At 40.8% G+C, this 21,601-nt stretch overlaps 1 protein-coding gene across 6 annotated transcripts in view; it reads right to left on the bottom strand.

The window, feature by feature from the left end:
• Window positions 1–21,601, bottom strand: part of WWP1 (WW domain containing E3 ubiquitin protein ligase 1) — a 137,395-nt gene that overhangs the window by 60,383 nt on the left and 55,411 nt on the right. For 5 of the 6 annotated variants that reach the window (XM_042844527.2, XM_065585854.1, XM_042844520.2 and 2 more), the window contains 3 exons: window positions 15,071–15,410; window positions 8,588–8,701; window positions 7,812–7,986 (listed from right to left, as the gene is read on the bottom strand). In XM_042844527.2, the coding sequence (XP_042700461.1) occupies window positions 7,812–7,986; window positions 8,588–8,701; window positions 15,071–15,410 (629 nt within the window). The remainder of the gene's footprint in view (window positions 1–7,811; window positions 7,987–8,587; window positions 8,702–15,070; window positions 15,411–21,601) is intronic. The other variant, XM_005299382.4, reaches the window with a different exon arrangement.

Below are 21,601 nucleotides of genomic sequence, written 5' to 3'. Positions count from 1 at the left end.
TGTCCCAATTTTTGATACTTGCTGTCTGGTCACCCTACCTAGACAAGTGCTGCTATTTTCATCCAGGTTTGTTGTTTTTTTACAATGAGTCATGTTAGAAACATGTTAGGTGACATGTTTTAACAAACACATTGTTAAACACTACTTGGCACCCAGGTCAGAGTAAGTACAGTGTTTAAAAATCCATTAGTTGGCCATTGTCAACTTAACACATTTTTAAATACAACAGTCTACTCTACATTGGGTGCAAAGTAGTGTAACTTACATTTCTAACATGGTTCATTTTCCCAGTGTAGACAAAGAGCAAGATGCACAGATACAGATTGAGATAGTTTTTCTATATTCTGACTGCATCTTTGAGTACACAGTGTCGAAGGGAGCAAACTATAGCTAATGAAGAACTGGATTGTCCAAGAACATTCAACATAAAGGAACAATCTATGGCAGTTGAACTGTAAAACAGTAATTAAATGGATTAAGAAGTATTTTGAAGACCAGTAAGACAAATATAAAAAAAAAAATTATTTAAGTATGTCAGAAGCAGGAAGCTTCAAAAAAAATCAGTGGTTCCTTTAGGTTACAAAGTTATGAAGGGAACAGTTAAGGAGAATAAAGAACACTGAAGAGAAGTGAAGCCCCGATCCCGCAAAAGTGTGTTTAACTTTATAACAAGAATGAAGTTAATGCAATTACTCACATGCATAAAAAATTAAAGAAGCACATATGACCTTGCAGGATGAGGGCCTAAATGATTACTTACCCTAGATCTCCTCTTTTTAGGTAATAAAGATTAAGATGTTTGTAAAAAGACCTGCTGGAACAAACTGATAATACAAAACCACTACAGATCTCCAGACTGGATGGCATGTATGCAGCCAAGATTTTTGAAGGAACATAAGAATGAAGCATCTGAACGGATAACAAAAACATACCATCTCTCCTTAAAATCAGCTACAAACCTGGAGGAGTAAATATTGTAACTTGCTTTAAAAAGGCACTAGATCCTGGAAGTTACAAATTAGAGAGTTTTATTTCAGTTCAAGGCAAAATAGGTGAAATGATAAACAGAGCCTTAAAACATCTATGACACAGACAAATCAACATAGCTTGTGTAAAAGAAAACTGTGCATCTCCCGCCCATGCTTCTAATTAACATATATAATTATGTATATATCAATATTTATCGTAGTTTTCCATTATCTACTATTTTGTTGAGTCTCAAACAATTAACAGACTGGGGAGGCACAATTTTCTTTCACAGAAGCTGCATTGGATTGCCTTTTTTATTATTTTTATATATATTTTTTGTTAAAGATGTTGTAATAATTCCAAAATCAACCATTACAAACCCAACAAATTCAGTTAAGGTTACATTTAAAAGAAATCCAAACCTGCTAAGCTAAGAAATGCAGAGTTAAGGCACCTAAACCACCTTAACTCTGATGTATACTAATGTTATGCAATAACCATATGATTATGATTAAGACATGTTTGTTTGTGGTCCTAGAATAAACCTTTTTTTTCTTCTGAAGATACATTTATTTTTTCATATTTTTTGTTCTCATGACATCTCTATAGGGAGGAGTTAAGATTGTTTGGATACCCTGGCTGCATTTCTTATCTTAAGATGATCTCGTTTTGGCCACTCAGGTCAACAGACAAGTTCTTTTACCATGAAGGGAGAGCTAATCCAATCTCCTGGGTAACAAAATACACCATCAAACATCTCACTTTAGCTTTTCTATAATTTATCTGCAATCAGCTTCCTCTTCCTTTCAGGGGCAAACTCAGAGCACTAAATTGTTCTAATCTGTATGCTATTCTGTAATAGAAAAATATATAGAATCATAGAATATCAGGGTAGGAAGGGACCTCAGGAGGTCATCTAGTCCAACCCCCTGCTCAAAGCAGGACCAGTTCCCAACTAAATCATCCCAGCCAGGGCTTTTTCAAGCCTGACCTTAAAAACCTCTAAGGAAGGAGATTCTACCACCTCCCTAGGTAACCCATTCCAGTGCTTCACCATCCTCCTAGTGAAAAAGTTTTTCCTAATATCCAACCTAAACCTCCCCCACTGCAACTTGAGACCATTAGTCCTTGTTCTGTCATCTGGTACCACTGAGAACAGTCTAGATCCATCCTCTTTGGAACCCCCTTTCAGGTAGTTGAAAGCAGCTATCAAATCCCCCCTCATTCTTCTCTTCTGCAGACTAAACAATCCCAGTTCCCTCAGCCTCTCCTCAGAAGTCATGTGCTCCAGCCCCCTAATCATTTTTGTTGCCCTCTGCTGGACTCTTTCCAATTTTTCCACATCCTTCTTGTAGTGTGGGGCCCAAAACTGGACACAGTACTCCAGATGACGCCTCAGCAATGTCGAATAGAGGGGAATGATCATGTCCCTCGATCTGCTGGCAAGGCCCCTACTTATACAGCCCAAAATGCTGTTAGCCTTCTTGGCAACAAGGGCACACTATTGACTCTTATCCAGCTTCTCATCCACTGTAACCCCTAGGTCCTTTTCTGCAGAACTGCTGCCTAGCCATTCAGTCCCTAGTCTGTAGCAGTGCATAGGATTCTTCCATCTTAAGTGCAGGACTCTGCACTTGTCCTTGTTGAACCTCATCAGGTTTCTTTTGGCCCAATCCTCTAATTTGTCTAGGTCCGTCTGTATCCTATCCCTACCCTCTAGCGTATCTACCACGCCTCCCAGTTTAGTGTCTTCTGCAAACTTGCTGAGAGTGCAGTCCACGCCATCTTCTAGATCATTAATGAAGATATTGAACAAAACCAGCCTCAGCACCGACCCTTGGGGCACTCCACTTTATACCGGCTGCCAACTAGACATGGAGCCATTGATCATTACCTGTTGAGCCCGACGATCTACAGCAGCGCTGTAGCCAGCAAATGTGTTCTCCTTTGTATTTGTTTCTTGTTTTATTATCATTATTCAATGTTTTTGTTTTACTATTAATAGGAACTGTAGCTAATGCAATTGAACCATCCACCAAACATGACAAATATGTGGAAAGCAGTTATAAAGAGAAGCAAGTAAGCCATCAAACACCCAATTTCTCTTTCCTTTTTGAATATTGGTGTCTGATTGACAGATCATAAAATAGGTCACCAAATTAGGACTGGTGAATATAAGATCAGAGAGGACACACTGTAACAGTTGCCTAAAGCATTCTGAAGAGAAGAAAGTAAACATGTTTCAAGTTGGCCTGAAAATCAGTGATAATGGTAAAAGATCTCATTAAAGCAAAGGCAGACCATATTTTAGATGAAGAAGGTATATTTCCCGAACAGAGAACACAAATATTATACTTTGATTAGTAAACAAACATGCAATTACATATCATTATACTGTTTTCCTATTTCTGTTTTATTAAAGAAATAATTGCACCTGTTATAAAAATTTGAAATACATTGTACTTACAAAAGACAATCCTGCTAACATAACATTTTCTACATTTCTCTTCTCTCTCTTTTTTTGAGCACTAAGATTAATGGCTTCCAAACAGCATCTTTGTTTCCTAAGAGTGCATCGGTATTTCTGATTATATACTACTTGAAATCATAATTATGCTTATCACATTTGGGTGTTATAAACAATGATTTTTGCCTCAGATGAACCCTAGAACCTATTAACTCTTAAGGATTCTGCATATAAGCAGACATCTTTAGCAGAGAATACAAAGATAAAGTAATAAATGAAGGTATTTGTTTGAAAATATCTTAATTTGTTTTTTTTCAAAGTGTCTCAAAGCATCAGCTGCTATTTAAGGATCACGAGAGGGAAAAATTACTTGCCGTATATTTCTACTTCTCCAATATCTTGCAGGATTCTCATTCCTGAGACTCCACAGCTCTTTATAGCACAAAACAAGCAGAACATGTTCTTAAGATATTTTGGTACCTACGGTAAGTACAACCTTAGCATAGGAAAGCACCAGATCACTCCCTTATAGATGACTGCACACCATCGCTGCACTTCAAGAAAGACTGGAAAAAGAATGGGGTCTTTTTCCTTAAAAGAGGGATGAACAAAAGAGGACATGATAAAAAGTATACAAAATAAGTAAAGGTTACTTACAGGAACTGGAATTCTTCTAGATGTATATCCCTCTGGGTGCTCCATTTCAAGGAAGCACGTGTCCCATGTGCCTTCAATTCGATTTTTTGGCAACAGTGTCCATATGGCTCACACCGGAACCCTTATACCCCGCACTGAGACTATATAGGGCTATATGGGTGAACCACCCACAGCTCCTTCTCCAACGCATAACCCCAGAAATGAAATTCTGAAGAGGGGAAAGAGTGGTTAATGGAGTAGCCATAGGAACACACATCTCAAAGAACTCCAGTTACTGCACAAGGTGAGTAACCTCTTGTTCTTCAAGTAGCGTTCCAATAGGCACTCACTTCAGGTAATTACAGAGCATTACCCCCAGCTGGAAAAAGAGAATCTTCAGAGCTGAGTCCAAGACTAAAGACAAGACTGTGTTTCTAAGGGCAGCATCCAATCTAGAAGATCGGACCACCACAAGTTTGGACCAAGTTAGGAGTGGGGTGAGAAAACAAAAATTCTGTCCCTTTGGCTGGCACATAGTAACACTTCTCCGTCCTCTTGTGGGTGGGAATGCAAGTGGACATTTTGGCACACCCCTGCCTAGCTGTCTCCAGTATGGCTTCATTAATAGGGAGAACTATTCTGTTGGAGTCGGACAAGTGGACAATGTCCAAGACTTTATGTTGGGAGTCCTGAACCTCTTCAAGATGCATCTGTAGTTCTCCAGAAACTCTGTGAAGGTGGTCCTGGAACTGTCTGAAATCATCGGGGGGGGGGGGGGGGGGGAGATGTAATTCTGGCGACCGCGTAGATCTCAGTACCGAGAGGTGCTCAGTATCCATCGAGAGGAGACTCCAGCTCATCCAACACAAACAGGTCTCTGGAATATCTAAATTCCTATGGTATCTGATGAACTAATGATACTGCAGGTAAAGGTCTATTTAGGTAGGTCCCCTGCAGTGGACTTTGATGGAATTAATAATGATGACTGCTTCAAAGTGATTGTTGACTGAGGTGTATGGTTGGATTTTTGAGGTACCGAAGGAATCATAATGTTGGGTACCGAAGAAGGTGGTGGGAGGTTCATTGATATCAACTTGCTAGAAGTAGGCTGTTTTTCCCTGCTGCTCCAGGCATGCTTTGATAGTATTGAAGCATGCTTCGGGTCATGGCCTCTAGAGGAGCTCAGAGTCGTAGGAGCATGGAGTCTTAACGCTACCCAGACTGGTACCGGAGGGCTCAAACACTGTTAATCTTTCCAGCGATTGAGGCCTTCAGACAAGCTCTGCTCTCACCACTATCTCACCCGCATCAAAGGCCACATGCGCCTAATGCTGGGACAGGCCCACACACCCTTCCTCTACTCATTTAAGTTCATGATACTTGTCATGGGAAAGGACTCTGACAAGACCAAAGGCCTATTTTCCCAAAGGTTATACCTGCTCTTTGACCATGAAGCCCTGGAAGGCCACGACATGAATGGCTGCAGCCACTGACTGGTAACCTCTTAGTACAAATGAATTCTAGCATCAGAGTTCAAGGTCTGGGGCACAATACTGTGTGTTTCCTTAGTCTTCCCTCTGGCCTCATCCAAAGCTAGCATGACGGTCAAGCTTCCATTGGAAAATATTTGATGACCTTGAAAAGAAAAAAACTTTTTCTGAAAAATCTTAGAGACAGGACAGATGAGGTGTCCTGATATATCTTCATGAAATGGTCTGAAGTAGGGTGCAATGGGGCAGGAACCTTCTGAGAGCAATTGTGATCTGTGTAGATTGCTGGAGTGGCACTATTTCAAAATCTGCCAATTTAGCCAGCTTTTAAAGAAATTAGGGGGAATAGAAATATATTTGGCATTAGAAGACTCGCCCAGTTCACCCCAGTCCAAGTAACAGCCATCTCCTTGACCATCACCCTGCACCCATTCAGGTGACAATTGATTAGAGTGCCAGAAGCTTCAAGACAGTGTCTCAGAAGGTGTCAATCCTGGTTGCACTAAGATTTTAGGCACAAGATACCAGGAATACCAGCACCAGGGCCAATGCTTTGTACAACAGAGCAAAACACACTCCAACTGTGTTGAGAATTCTGACAAGTGTCAAAGTTGGTACTGCATCCCTCAAGACAGCCTTGGAGATAACCTGGGGCAATTTGACAAGGTCCCTGAATGCACATCGCAGAGAGTCACACTGGCTCTGTCTCCTGAAAGCTAAACAAAGTGATAAAACCAGAGGGTTTGATGCAGAGCAGCCAGGAGTCAACAGCCTCACCAGAGATACATCTTTCTATGCCTATTCCTGATGCTTCTTATGTGGTGCCTCATTAGGCAAACTGGGGCTGAGTACAGTCAACTTTAAGTGCATAGTTGAATCCTCTGTTTCAGACAGGATGTCACAGGGTGCTTTAGTGATGAAAGCTAACCCAGTGAGTTCAGAGCAAAGCTGTACTAATGCAGGAAGTGCCAGCCCTGAATCCCAGGGCTCAGAGGCTGAAATTGGCTCAGGCTTACACTTCAATGATTTCTCCTTTGAAGCATCAGTCCATCCTCATACAGAGACAGTTCATAACTCTTGATGGGGGGCAGAGGGGTACAATTTAAATGTTGGGGGGAGGCATGTGACTGCCTCACGTGTTGCCTCTGAGCTGAGGAGTAGCAGCAGAGCCATGAGCACCAAGGCAGCAGTGATCGAGTGCCTCGGGGAGCATCTCATGACAGCTGGGCCCCACAGGCAGGGGCCTGCTCTAGGGGATATCACCAGCCAGCACCGGGCTCCTTTGGGGACGGGGCACGAGCATGTCAGGGGCGTGGCTCAGACCTGTGTCGCCCACCCTGCCTAGGGAGCGCCCGGCCATGCACCCCACAGTTTGAAAACCTCTATGGTAAATGGAAGGCAGAAATTTGGGGAGGTACATGACCCTGTGTCCCCACCACCACACACACCGCCTCTGGCCTCATACCAATCTTATAAGGGTCTCTTAGAGGGGACCCTCAGTGAGAGTCTGGACATGATCCCCATAATATTTGACTGCTTAGGTGGTATATGTAGACAGTTTAACACTCCTGCACACTATTCTTGACTCCCAATCAGAAGATACAGTGAATCTGTTCATACATTAATGTCTTTCCCTACCTAAGAACAGGCTTTTCTTGAAGCTGCTCAGCTATAGGATTGAGGAAATGAATGACAACCTGAGAGAAAACACAGAAACCATGCAAGAAGTTTCACAGTTGAACAAAAGCAGATACTTCAAAACAGGCCCCAAAGTACGAAAGCTGAACTACCGAAATGTTGATGAAAAGCTGAGAATCACTGAGTGATTAAAAGAAAATCAAGAACACTTAAGTACCAAAAAAACACCCTAAGACAAGTGTGCCAAAAAAGTCAATACCCAAAGAAGAGTCTGAGCTGTAGAACTGAAGTTTCCCCTAAGGTGAGAAGGTGATGTACACTTGTATCAGTTACTATTGCCCTTAGGGACTATAAACCTTAAGTGCTTGGGAAGTAGACAGGTCTTGAGCTGGAGAGCGGAGACCCAGCAGTGAGAATCCTGCACATGTAGTAGCTTTAGAAGTACAGGTTCTAAAATAGAATCCATTATTCAAGTTAGTGAGGCTAACCATCTTTATAGATGAACATCTCACAATATATACAGTTGTGTAATTCTGAAGCCCCTGGGAAAGGTAAAGTTAAACATATCTGAAAAAATATTTCCTAACATTTCATAGCTTACTAAAAGTTACCGAATAGAGGTATCGTTGGTTGAATTGTTGCATAGCTCCCTGTAGTTGGTTACGTTGAGACTGCCACTGCTCGAAGTTTCTGACCGATTCCATGGTTGGTCGCTGCCATGTTGTTGTTCTTGTGTTATGATCCACATAGTAAACTCTTCCACGATCATCAACCCTTCTTTCCCAGCTAACAAACAAAAATACTAATGTTAACAGCTATATAATTTTCAGTAAAAAGTACAAAAAACTATTTTTCTGTGGACACTAAATTCTTAGCCAATGTTTCAGTTCCAACAGAGAGGATAGGCAGAAGTTTTAATTTCTGTGGTATAACACACTGGTGTTCTGTTTCTGAGACTTTATGTAAATTTCTAGAAACAACTGTTAGCCTTCCAAGGGAAACAGTCTCAACTATTCTTCTGCACAGCTAGACCAAAAAGGTCATAAAATAAGCACTCTTTAAATTTAAACATTAAATAAAAGGATAAATAATTCAACATTAGTAGCAGCAAAAGATCAGCACAGGCAATAGATGTGCCACCAACATTCACATAAAAGTAGCTATGATGATCCTGATCATTATCTGGTAAAGATTTATGCTGTTTTATTTTGTTTTGGGGAAGGAGGGTATTGCAATACATGTGTGGTATTGCTTTAATGAACTTCTGCTTCAAAAAAATACCAGTTGTATAATTATATTTTTTTCATGCAATATCAAAATGTAATAAAAATACTTTTTAGTACTAATGTAAGTAAAACATTCAAAGTAGTATATAAACTCTCATTACCCTGGCGGTAAAGGCTGTGGTCTTTCCCATGTCGTAGTTCGTGTGTTGTGATCAACATAATAGGTTCTACCATGAGGATCCTTTCTCTGTTCCCATCTTAAACAAAAGACATCTCTTTAAACAAAAACAACACGAAAATGTTGCCTTCTGATTAAATTTTCAGACAAGCAAAAAAAAATGTCTGCTAGTGAACAAATGGGTTATCCAATCCTAGTCCTTACTCTAAAGGCTAAGGGTCAAATTTGCCCACTCAGAAAAGGCTTGTCTGCCACATTATGTCCTATCTTACATGAATTCTTTTTACCCTCTACTCCTGGGGGGATTTTGCGCCAAAAAATTAAAAATTCTGCAAAATGCTGCATATTTTGTGAAAATAATACAATATAATCGCACCAGTTTCAATTGTTTTGATAATTTATTTAACCTACAATACAGAAAAAAGTCACAATAACTATTCAGCATTTCCTAAACACATGAAAGCTCAGTTACAAACACTTGATAACTAAAACTCTGTATTCCAGTTATAATTCTGCATTTTAATTTAAATTACAGAACACCAAAAAGCAAAAAAGTAGAACGTCATTTTAAATTGCTCAGACTTTCACACATGAAAATCATACAGTTTTGCTAATTACACCTCTACCCTACTATAACGGGACCCAATATAACACAGGTTCGCGTATAACGCGGTAGCAGCGGGGCTCCAGCAGCGCTTTAAAAGGTCCGGGGCTCCGGCTGCTACGGGCCCTTTAAATCACTGCTGGAGCCCTGCTGCTGCTACCCCGGGGCTGCAGCAGCAGGGCTCGACGGCGATTTAAAGGGCCCGGGCTCCCCACAGCGGCCTATATCGGGGTAGAGGTGTATTGTCCTGGATCTGGCTGGGTACTTTGGGAAGTGCTTGCTTCTGATTGTCCTGACATTTTATTGACTGCTTGGTAACTGTTTTATTTGCCCTCAAAGTTTTTTTTTTTTTTTTTAAATGGGTAAGTAAAATAAATTCTGAGCTGTAATCTAAGCCCACTGTGCCACTTTGACACAGGAAAAAAAAGTGAGAAAGCACATAGATCTTCCTAGCTGATTCCCCTACATCATTTATCAGACTTTACATCACCCTAGCAATGTAGGGGCCTTAAAATTTTTACAGGTTTTATGCTCCTGTGGGAATTGATGGAGAATGGGGACAGTTAATAGAATAGGAACAGTTAACTAACAATAGGAACATTAACCATATTATTACGCAGGCAGACTGCTACATTTCTGCCTCCTGGAAAGAGCCTTCCTTCTGCATAATTAAAAAGATCTACGTCTCCACACCCCCAGCAAGCAGGAAGGACAGAGTCTCTCTCGCTTGTTGACAGGCATGCACGCCCAGCTCCGCTCCGCCCCATGACAGTAATCAATGTCTCCCCCACATTCACGCACGCTCACCCTCCAGCTTCCATCCAGGACACATCACACGATCCATTGTTTACACACAAGCCCTACGATACAATTGAATTTGCTCCAATCCCTCAGACAGAGACAAACACCTACAAGATCTTTATTAAACATTCTTAAAACTACAATACCCACCTGGAGAAGTGAGGAAACAGATTGACGGAGTGAGACGGGTACCCAGAAGTTACCTACTACAGGACAGGCCCAACAAGGAAAATAACAGAACACCACTGGCCATCATGTACCACCCCCAGCTAAAACCTCTCCAGCACATCATCAACGATTTACAACTTATCCTGGAAAACGATCCCTCACTCTCTCAGACTTTGGGAGGCAGGCCGGTCCTCGCTTACAGACAACCCTCCAACCTAAAGCAAATACTCACCAGCAACTACACACCACACCACAGAAACACTAACCCAGGAACCAATCCCTGTAATAAACCCCACTGCCTACTCTGTCCCCATATCTACTCCAGCAACACCATCGGAGGACCCAACCACATGAGCGACACCATCAGGGGCTCATTCACCTGCACATCTACTAACGTGATATATGCCATCATGTGCCAGCAATGCCCCTCTGCCATGTACATTGGCCAAACTGGACAGTCTCTATGTAAAAGAATAAATGGACACAAATCAGACATCAGGAATGGTAACATACAAAAACCAGTAGGAGAACAGTTCAATCTCCCTGGACATTCAATAACAGATTTAAAAGTGGCCATCCTTCAACAACAATTCATTTGCAAATTTAACACCATTAATTTGGGCTTGAATAGGGACTGGGAGTGGCTGGCTCACTACAAAAGCAATTTTCCCTCTCTTGGTATTGACACCTCCTCATTAATTATTGGGAGTGGACCACATCCACTCTGATTGAATTGGCCTTGTCCACACTGGTTCTCCACTTGCAAGGTAACTCCCTTCTCTTCATATGTCAGTATATTTATGCCTGCATCTGTAATTTTCACTCCAAGCATCTGAAGAGGTGGGGGTTTTTACCCACAAAAGCTTATGCCCAAATAAATCTGTTAGTCTTTATGATGCCACTAGACTCCTCAGTGTTTTTGTGGATAGACTAACAGGGCTACCCCTCTGATACTTGTAGTTAATATAGAACCCAAGAAACAGGGTTTCAATAGTTCAAATTATTCTTTCCAATGTAAACTACATTGCATTTATTAATAATTTTATTTATGATGGTGCTTATTCAACTAGCTTTTAGGTCCATGTGGAGTTTCTCAGTGTTAACTACTCTTGACTGTCTGCACCGAAGAAGAACACCACACACAAAACCCATTCCACCCAAGACCATGCCAATGATCCTACCAAATCTCTAAGGAGAGCCTGCACACATTTGGGTACCTGGTTGGGAAAGACTGTTTCTGAACAGCAGCTGAGGAAGAGAAAGCAAGCACCACTCATACCACATTCATTTTTATATTTATTGATTTGACTTTAGTCTCCACATTCCCTTTCCCACTTGCCATAACCCAAACTTTATTAAAGCAAAGTAACAACAACTTTGTATTTTCTTGCATTAAACTTTTCCTTCATCAGCAGGCACCTTTAGATGTTCTCAACAGACCTTCTTCTCCAGCAATGACCAGGAGCCAAGGAGAAAAGTGGGCCTGTACGTAATCACATATGCATATTCTGGATTTGTGTACCTTTTCAGCACCAACATCAGGTTATGCAACTCCCCCACCTAGTTTGAAAATGCCGCTGGGACACCTACCACTTGGCCACATCCACAGTGCCCACATGCACACAAAAAGGTTATGTTCCGACACAGGTGCACCAAGGATGTTGAATGCACTAAAGCCACCTTTTTGAAAATCCTTTATACCTTAAATTCCACTGATGCACTTGCTGTCACTCTAGTTATGCGCTTATAATGCTTTGAAATTTTCAGGCTAAACAATTTCCCCCCAATACTAGACTATATTTGTTCCCAATTATCATCCTTGTTCATATCCTTTCATCTTATTATCAAGTTACCTTAGCCGAAAAATGTAGCAAAACTCATGCTAATTGCAAGATTTCGCACCATTATTTATGCAAAGTGTCTTTGTAGTTCTATTGAACCCCTACAAAATATGAAAAGCTGCACTTGGAAAATCATCACTTAAATTATGGTAAAGGCCAAATAAAATTATTACTGATTGTTTACATATCAGGACCCGAAGCACAGGTTCAATGCCTGTAAGTACTCAATTCTCTAAAGGTCAACTTCTTAGACTGCAAAGCACAAGTATATAAGCTATGCATTCGGAATCACATGAAGCTGAGGAATTGCAAATGGTAAATAAAGATGAGGAGAGGGGAGTCATACAACACAATCTGGAGCACTTGGTAAAGCTGGACCTGTTCAAACAAAATACATTTTAATACAGCCTTTCATACATATTGAAACAAAGAATACTGTTCATATTTACAAAATTTGAGACTGCATCCTAGAAAGCAGTGACTCTGAAAAGGATTAAGGGGTCATAGTGGACAAACATCATGATGTTGTGGCAAAAAAGACTAATGTGATCCTTGGATGTATTAACAGGGGCATAGCACAAGTAAGAATAGAGAGATGATTTTACTTCTGTATATGGCATTGGTGAGACTGATACTAGAACACTGCATCCAGTTCTGGTGAGCACATTTTAAAAATTATATTGAAAAAATGGAGAGGGTGATGTAAAGAGCCATAAAAGTGATTTGAGGGCTGTCTAAAATGCCTTAGAGTGAGAGACCTAAAGAGTAAAATCTGTTTAGGTTATCAAAAAAGAAACTGAGAGGTGACTTGATTACAGTATATAAGTACATTCACAGGGAGAAAATACTAGGTACCAAAAGGCTCGTTAGCAGAGAAAGATATAACAAGAACCAATGACTGGAAGCTAAAGTCAGATAAATAAGGGACACATTTTAACAGTGAAGGTTGATTAACCACTGCAACTAACTACCAATGCAAGTGTTGGATTCTTCATCTCTTGAAGTCTTCAGATCAATACTAGATACTTTTCTGGAAGGTATTCTTAAGTCAACACACAAATTATTAGACTCAATACAGGGGTAACTGCGTGAAATTTAAGGGCCTGTAGTATAAAGAGATCAGATTAGATAATCTCATGGTCTCTTCTGGCCTTAAAATCTATTTATGGAATTTTCACCTCCAACCAGCAGTAACTAGCATTTAGGCCACTTCAAAACCAATACTAATGACTTTGTATAGCAGTGGCTGCAGTTATCCTGTCTCTTTCTCCCACCCCACACACGGAGTATTTTGGGGCCAGTGGATATAACCAGTGCATTGATCCACTGGGCACATCCCTACTGTTCCACCAGCTCTCACAACCCTTCTTCCTCCTACGGGTAGTGTGCAAAGCTTCAGTGGAGTTCGATCCCCTTAAACAGGGTCATCCCCAAAACTGTTGGGAGCATAAGCTTTCGTGGGTAAGAACCTCACTTCTTCAGATGCAAGAAGTGAGGTTCTTACCCACGAAAGCTTATGCTCCCAATACTTCTGTTAATTTTAAAGGTGCCACAGGACCCTCTGTTGCTTTTTACAGATTCAGACTAACACAGCTACCCCTCTGATACTTGACCCCAAAACTGTGGCAGTAGTCATACTACTAGAGAAAGAGCATGAGGATGACTCTATAGCCTCGTGGTTAGGGTTCTCACTTAGGGTGTGGGAAATGCAAGTTCATGTCCCTGCTCCAATGACTATTTATTTATTAAAAAATGGAACAACTCCAACAGGACAGACTGAAAAAGACCAATAACAGAACATCCCATCCCTTAGCACAGTAGCTAGGACACTCTCCTGCAATGTGAGACACTCAAGTTCAAATCCTCTCTCTAGCATTCCACGAGAGTACTCTAACCACTGGGCTAAAGGTTATAAAAGGGAGATCCCCCTCATACACCCTGGCATTTTGTGAATCTAGCCCATTGATTTTCTGAAAATTGAAACTCAAACTTAGACTAACTCATTTCTCCACATTGAACAAAGAGTCCAAAGGACCAGCCTGTGGCCATGTTTTTTAGCCACAGCATGAGAAGTTTTATGTTAACATATATTAAGGAGCGTGGCGGAGATTCAATTCAGGAGTACAGGCAGGATGTCTTTGAGCACCCAAACCCATGGGGTTTGATGTGCCACGTGTTGCATGTAAAAGTGAAAAAGCATCAGCCGGAGATGGGGCTTCCAATGGAGGCACCCCCGTCCCAGTGGAAGCATGGTGCAGAGAGAAGCAAGTAGACCCCCTATAGCTTATTAAAGCACCAAACACAGGAAGCAGGGGATAAGGAAGTAATGAAACTCGCTAAGTGTAAGGGGCAGAGTGCACTTGTAAGTACAAGTCTAAGTTCCACTGAAGCAGTAATCAATAGATCGGGCAACAACAGTAAATAAACATTGCCACTGAAGTAATATTTTCCACTCAAGGAGACAACCTATTTCCACAAAAGTTAAAAATTCCAGTCAACCTATGTTTTAGTATGTCCTTAAAATGTGCTTCAGTTTCTGTTAACTTCAGTAAGCACCTCTCAATTCTAGTTTGTGAAGTCATGTGACAGCTAATAGGACAGCTTCAGTGTTAATCCAGTAGTTGCAAGCACCATGACTAACTTGGAATTGCATAATTTCTATCCTTTTTACACACACGTGCACCTCCTTTACAATTTTATTTGTATTCAGAACATTTTTGGCACACAACTCCAGATACCCCTGTTAATGTGGAATAAGTTTAAATATTTCAAATGAAGATTCTTTTTGCTCAGAATGTCTTGAGGCTCTTCTATATAGGTCATATCACTCTCAGCAAACGAGCAGCCTGTTATTAGTTTCTGGCACCAAAAGCTTCCACCCCAGTTAGGACTGCAATACCGCAAAACTATTTTAGATCAAATAACTATGTCTCAGCCAACTGGACTGTATTTGGCAATCCAGAGCTGTAATAAAATCTCTATGTCTATATATAAAGGTGTTCAGGCCACATAAGATTAGATCATATTATTAATTAAAACTAAGCCCACATACCCTGGTGGCAAAGGTTCTGTACTGGTACTACCAGGCTGCTGTCTCACAGGTTCCCCAGATGCACTTGAAGATTCCCTTGGTTTTGCTGCTTCTGCAGTGGTGCTGCTTCTGGTATTAGAGGATTCAGAGTCTGTGGTAGTTACAGCTTCAAGTCCAGCAGACATAATGGGGACTGTACAAGATGTGCTGTTTTCAGAGTAACTAATTGCTTCTGTTGTTGATGGAGGTTCTGTAATTGTGTTAGTGCAATCTGTAGACATGGGGGTTTCTACAGAACCCATAAAAGCCTCAGAGGCAGAATTATCAGCTTCCGGTGCAGATGACGATGACTCACCATTAACTGGGAAGTACAAAGTAAGAACATTTTATACAGCAGATAGCTTTCTGATACAATTTATTTTTTAAATGATAAACATGAAGTAAATTGAAAGAAGAAATGCACTGAAAGAAGAAATGCATTTTAAGGTTATACCTTCTAAATTCTAACGAGCTATGTTCCATGTTGCAGAAGACTTACAAGTAAAATGGCACAGGAGGCAACTTCTTCAATTAAGGCTGTGCTTCCCCTACCTCTATTACAGACCTTTAGCCAATCCCCAATCCATTGTGAGCATAAGATAATTTACTTAAATTCTAGTTTATATATGTAAATAAACAAAGGCTGGTTACTTGCAACCAGAGTTCAAGATGACTCTGTATAGTCACAATATGGGTAAAGCGCTGACCAGTGAAGCCTAATGGTAGAACATTCTCCAAGCAGTACCTGCTGGAGTGCATGTGTATCCTCTCCTCCTTCCCTAAGTGTCTTTAAATGTTCTGATGGCAAGGCTATATAAGGAAGCATTGTGCCCCTTACCACCTCAGTTCCTTCCAACTGCTGATCCAGAGAAACCAAAATAGGACCGAGGAAGAAGGGAGGGTGAGCAGGAAGTGTGAATGTTCAGAGTCATCTGAAAGAAATAACGGTTACCTATCTTTTGTAACTGTTGTTCAAGATGTGTTGCTCATGTCCATTCCAAGTAAGATGTGCGTGCACACCTCACTTGGAATGGACATGAGGAAGCACTCAAACAACTCTGGTTACAAGTAACCTTCATTTCTTCGAGTGACCCTACATATTCCCACTTAGGAACAGTTTGGCAAATAGTGCTGAAAAACTCAGGAGGAGGGACCAGACTTGAGCAGGGGGTTGGACTAGATGACATCCTGAGGTCTCTTCCAATCCTAATCTTCTATGATTCTCTGATTATTAAAAACAATTGAAGCACTACTCCACCAAATCTAGCATCCACTCTTGAAGCCAAAGCATAATGTTTAGTAAATATAAAGTGACTTCCAAGAAGCAGCCTTACAGATTTCCCCAATAGGAACATGTTTAAGACAAGCAAAAGATCCTGCCACAGCTCTTGTTGAATGAGAGGTCATAACTTTAGGCATAGTTACTGCTGCTAACTTGTGGCATTCAAGGAAACACTGTTTTACCCAACTGGAAATCTGTATCTTAGCAGATAAACTGTAACTCGCATGATTCGTAGTAGAACAAACAAATAACCAGAAGACCTCCTAAAATCTTTAATTCTATTTAAATAACATGCTAATACCCTTCTAGCATCTGAAGTACATAAAGCAGATTCCCCTTTATTAAAACACGGCTTTGGGAAAAAACAATGGCAAATTAATTGTATGTTGTGAAACTCTGATAATATTATTGGTAAAAACCTGGATCAGGTCTAAAACCACCGTGCCTTTTGAAAAATAGTAAAAGGAGGGTTTGCCATCAAGGTGTGTAACTTGCTCACTCTTCAACCTAATGTGATAACAAAAATAAACACAGATTTAATAGATAAATAAAGAACACTCACAAGGAATCAAAGGACAGCATTGTAAGCCTAGCCTCCACAATTCCCTCTCTTTCAATTATGGACTAGTTCACAACTCTTAGTTTAAAAGATGCATATTTCCATATTTTTATCTGGCCAAACCATCAGAAGCACCTCCATATAGTGGCAGCACAAAGATATTTTCAGTACAAGGTCTTGACATTTAGCTTTTCTACAGAACCAAGAGTTTTTACGAAGTGCCATCCTGTGGTAGGATGACAACTTAGAAGACAGAGTACTTTTGTTTATCCATACTTAGACACTGGCCGCTGAAGCCTCATTCACAAGAAGATCTGCTAGATTGCAGATTTAGGATTGCTTCTGAATATCACATTCAACAAAAAGTATCCTCTCTTCAGTTCAGGAGCAGGAAAGGACAGTCCCCCCGGTACAGTCCAGCTTTTACCTCAAAGGGACTTGTCATTTCAAAACGTGTTTGGATCACTGTTTTAGTTGATCTTACTATAGTTATTAAATTCTCAGACACAACATATTTCCTCAGCACTGGTATGAGCATCCTTCTGGCCACTTTATTAGATGCCTTTTCTAGATCTACAAAAGCTCAGAAACTATCCTGTTAATACTCTAGCCCCTTCTCTATCTCTTGCCGAATTACAAACATGGCATCTGTGGTTCCTCGTCCCTTCCTAAAGCCGAACAGTTCTTGTTTGAGGAAGGGTTCCATCATTCTTCTAATCCTAGTGTCCAGGATACAATCCAGTATCTTCATCCCCTGCAACAACAGTTTTATCCTTCAATAGTTTCCACATTCATACAATTTCCCTGCTTCATGGATCCTCAGAAGGAAAGGATACAGAAGCAGCACTCATATCCTAATCATGTGACAAATTGGATTTAAATTTAGTATCCATCTGACCATGTTCAAAAGTTGTAATCAAATGAGGCATTAGATCCTCGTCCTCTTCCTCAGACAAAGTATCAGGCATCACTCTCTGAACTGCAGACAGATCCGGTGGAACTGGATCCAAAGATTCCTCAACAGCCAGATCCTTGCCAATCACAATGTCCCTACTCCATCCATAAGGTGGATGACTTAATAACTCTCACTGCAGAGCCCAATAAAGCCGCAGAGCCCAGGACTACCAGTCCCTCTAGTAGTTGGGATCCAGGAACATACCAATAGGACAGGGGTGGGCAAACTACAGTCCGCAGGCCGCGTCCATCCCATCAGAGTTTTTAATCCCGCCCTTGAACTCCAAAATTCCCACGTGGGAGTTAGGTCAGCGGCTTGCCCTGCTCCAGCGCTCCAGCCTGGGAGCAGGGGGGTGGCTTGCCCTGCTCCGGCACTCCTGCTGGGGAGTGGGGTGGGCAGCTTGCAAACCACTCCCCAGCAGGAGTGCCAGGCAGACGGGGGAAGTGGGGCAAGCCCCCAACCCCGCTACAAGGCTGCAACGCTGGCGGAGTTGGGCAAGTGATGGGGTGGGCCTGGATGATAATTGCCCAGGCCCACCCGTGGCTATGCCCCTGGCGCAGCGTGTCTTTTCTGATTTAAAAAAAACAGTTGCTGTGGCGCCTCTTTTGAAAATGAGGCCATGCATCAAATGCATGCAATCTTGTAAAACAGCAGTTTGAAATAAGGGTAGCAGTTAGGATTTTCTTTTCCCTTTCAAAAATGGAGCGCTGAAAAAAAAAAAAAAAGTGGACAGTGAGTGTCGGGTTTTCAACAAAGAATGGAATGCAAAATAATTTTTTCACAAACCTGAACTCGAAGGCTGTATGCCTGACTTATCAGGAAAGCATTGCAGTGTTTGAGGAGTAAAATTTGAATTGCCATTTTTCAACGAAACATCCTATTTATGGCAGTAATTTAACAACTGAGGAAAGGGCAAGAAATGCGAAGAAACTCCCCACAAACTTAAAAGCTCAACAAAATATTTATATACAACAATCTACAGTTCAGGAAGCCATTACAAAGGCAAGTTATGTTCTGGCGTTTAAAATTGCTAAACAAAATAAGCCTTTTGCTGAAGGGGAGTTTTTGAAAGAACGCATGGTTGATGTTGCTGGCATGCTGTGCCCAGAATACCAAAACAAATTTGAGAACTTTAGTTTGCCATGAAGAACTGTTACTCACCAAGTAGAAGTGATTGATGAACATTTGACTTCGGAGTTGAACAAAAAAGCACAGGGCTTTACGTTGTTTTCATTAGCTCTCGATGATAGCACTAACATTAAGGACACAGCACAGTTATTAATTTTTGTCAGAGGAATTGATGACAAATTTGAAACCACAGAGGAATTTTTATCAATGGAATCAATGAAATGCACAACTAAGGGATCGGATTTATATGAGACGGTGTCTGGCTGCCTTGAACAGCTGAAGCTCCCCTGGAGTAAACTGGCAAACGTAATCAAAGATTGATCGCCAAATTTAACTGTGAAAAACGTAGGATTTTAAAAAGAATTCAGGACAAAGTAAAAAGACAACCCTGATAAAGAGTGATTTTTCTGCATTGTATTATACATCAGGAGGCCCTCTGCAAAAATGTCCTGGACATTGATCCTGTTGTTCGCACAGTAGTGAAAGTAGTGAACTACATAAGAGAGAGGAGCTTAATCACTGGCAATTCATTTCTCTTTTTGAAGACACGGATGCTGAACACCAGGACTTACTTTATCATACAAATGTCCGCTGGCTCAGCTTATGAAAGGTACCGCAATGAGTATGGGAGCTCAGAGATGAAATTTGCACTTTTCTGGAGATGCAGGAGAAAGAAAATGATTTCCCTGAATTAAATAGTTCAAACTCGGTGTGCGACCTCGCTTTTAGTGTGGATATGTTGGCACATTTAAATGAACTTAATGTGAAGCTGCAAGGAAAGAATGTGTTTGTACATGAATTGAATTCTAGAGTGACAGCGTTCAAAGTCAAGTTAGTTTTGTTTTCAAAACAAATTAAGGACAAAATGTTCGTTCACTTTCCAACACTGAAATACTTGGAATTGTCGCCAGAGCAGACAGAAAAGTACAGCAACATTTTGAGCGAGAATTTGCACGGAGAATTTTCTCATCAATTCTCTGACTTAGAGAAGATAGAGAAGACACTAATCAATTACATTGATCTCCAGTGAGATTCCATCTTGAAGAAAAAGTACAAACTGGATGAGTTTTATATCTCCTTGAGTGAAACAAAGTTCCCAAATATCCGCAAGTGGCACAGAAAATCCTTGTTTTGTTCGGCTCCACCTATGTGTGCAAACAAACATTTTCCCTACTGAATTATAACAAATCTCACTACAGATACCAGTTAACTGACCAGCATCTCAGCTCGGTATTGTGGATTTTCACAACGAGAATGACATCAGACTTTGATGCCATTGTAAAGAAGGGTGAGCAGCTGTATTGTTCACATTAATCAAAGAGAGCATGGAAAGGGGGTAAGTTTGGTTTAATTATTGTAATACGTTGTTATGATGGTATATTTATAATAGTAAGTAAGGTTTTATTTTTTTTTCCCCACTAAAAGGTATCTTTAATAAAGTTTATTTGAATAAGTCTTCTTCAGAGTTAAATTGTTTAACCACAACATTGCTTAATTATGGTTTACTTTGAAGCTAAAATAGTTTGACTACATTTTGGTTATTGACACCATCAAATGGAGAAACACTGATGATTCAACAAAGCTAATTACAGATTGTAAAGAAGTCAGCAATAAACATGAAAACTACCAGACTTTTATGTAGTGCAATAGTGTTGATTTTGAAACAAACTTATGTTGTCCCTGATTGAACATGAATTGTTAATTTCATGAGCATTCATGGCCCGCCATACAATTTTGTTGTTGTCCTCAGGCCAAAAAGTTTGCCCACCTCTGCTACAGGATGAGGAAGCACAAACTGTCCAAAAGACTTCAGTAGCATAAATCTGGACAATTCAGGTCTTTCAACTCCCCCTCTAACCTCGTCTAACTGTGGATCCAACCTTGGATCTGCTATGGATCTCACAAGAGGATACAGAGACCAAAGATAAGAAGGATTTGCCTGGAGGTCCTGTTGGAGTCTTAGGAGGTGGGGGCAAAGATGGATCTGGAAAAAGACTCAATATCTTCTATTCTACTCATCTTTCTAAGTGAAGGGGATTTAAAACTCTGAACAGATGAAATCTTTCTCTTCTTCTCCCCCAATGATCTCTCACTCAGGTCTGATGATCAGATCTTGAACGGTGAACATCTGCCATGACAGTAATGGTCTTCAGATTAGACATCAGCACTGAAACAGGAATGGGCAATTGTGGAAGTCTTACAGGCGTAGGCATCATTGGATCCAGAGAGAGGTTCAATTCCATAATTCTTGAACATGAATGCCTGTTAGAGCGCACATATACCTCATCCTACTCCTCTCCTCAGTGTCTTCAAACATTCTGAGCGAAAGGCTGTATAATGGCACGTTGCATCCCCTACTGCCTCAGTTCTTCCAAAACCTGCACCAGATCGAAGTGAACTGTTCTGGGGGTGCAGGTATAGGATTTTTTTTCCTGCCTTAGATAATTGTTGATCCTGTTGTTCGCACAGTAGTGAAAGTAGTGAACTACATTGCTTGAAGAAGGTTCTGTTAGACTGCACTGGTTGCTTTATTGCCCACAGGTGGGAATATGCAGAGCCACTTGAAGTAGTAGTAACTTTTCAGTTTCC

The sequence above is a fragment of the Chrysemys picta genome, chromosome 2 (genome assembly GCF_011386835.1).
Source record: "Chrysemys picta bellii isolate R12L10 chromosome 2, ASM1138683v2, whole genome shotgun sequence".
NCBI classification, from domain to species: domain Eukaryota; kingdom Metazoa; phylum Chordata; order Testudines; family Emydidae; genus Chrysemys; species Chrysemys picta.
Note: the sequence above shows the minus strand (reverse complement) of the source record. Positions and strands in the feature narration are given on the sequence as shown.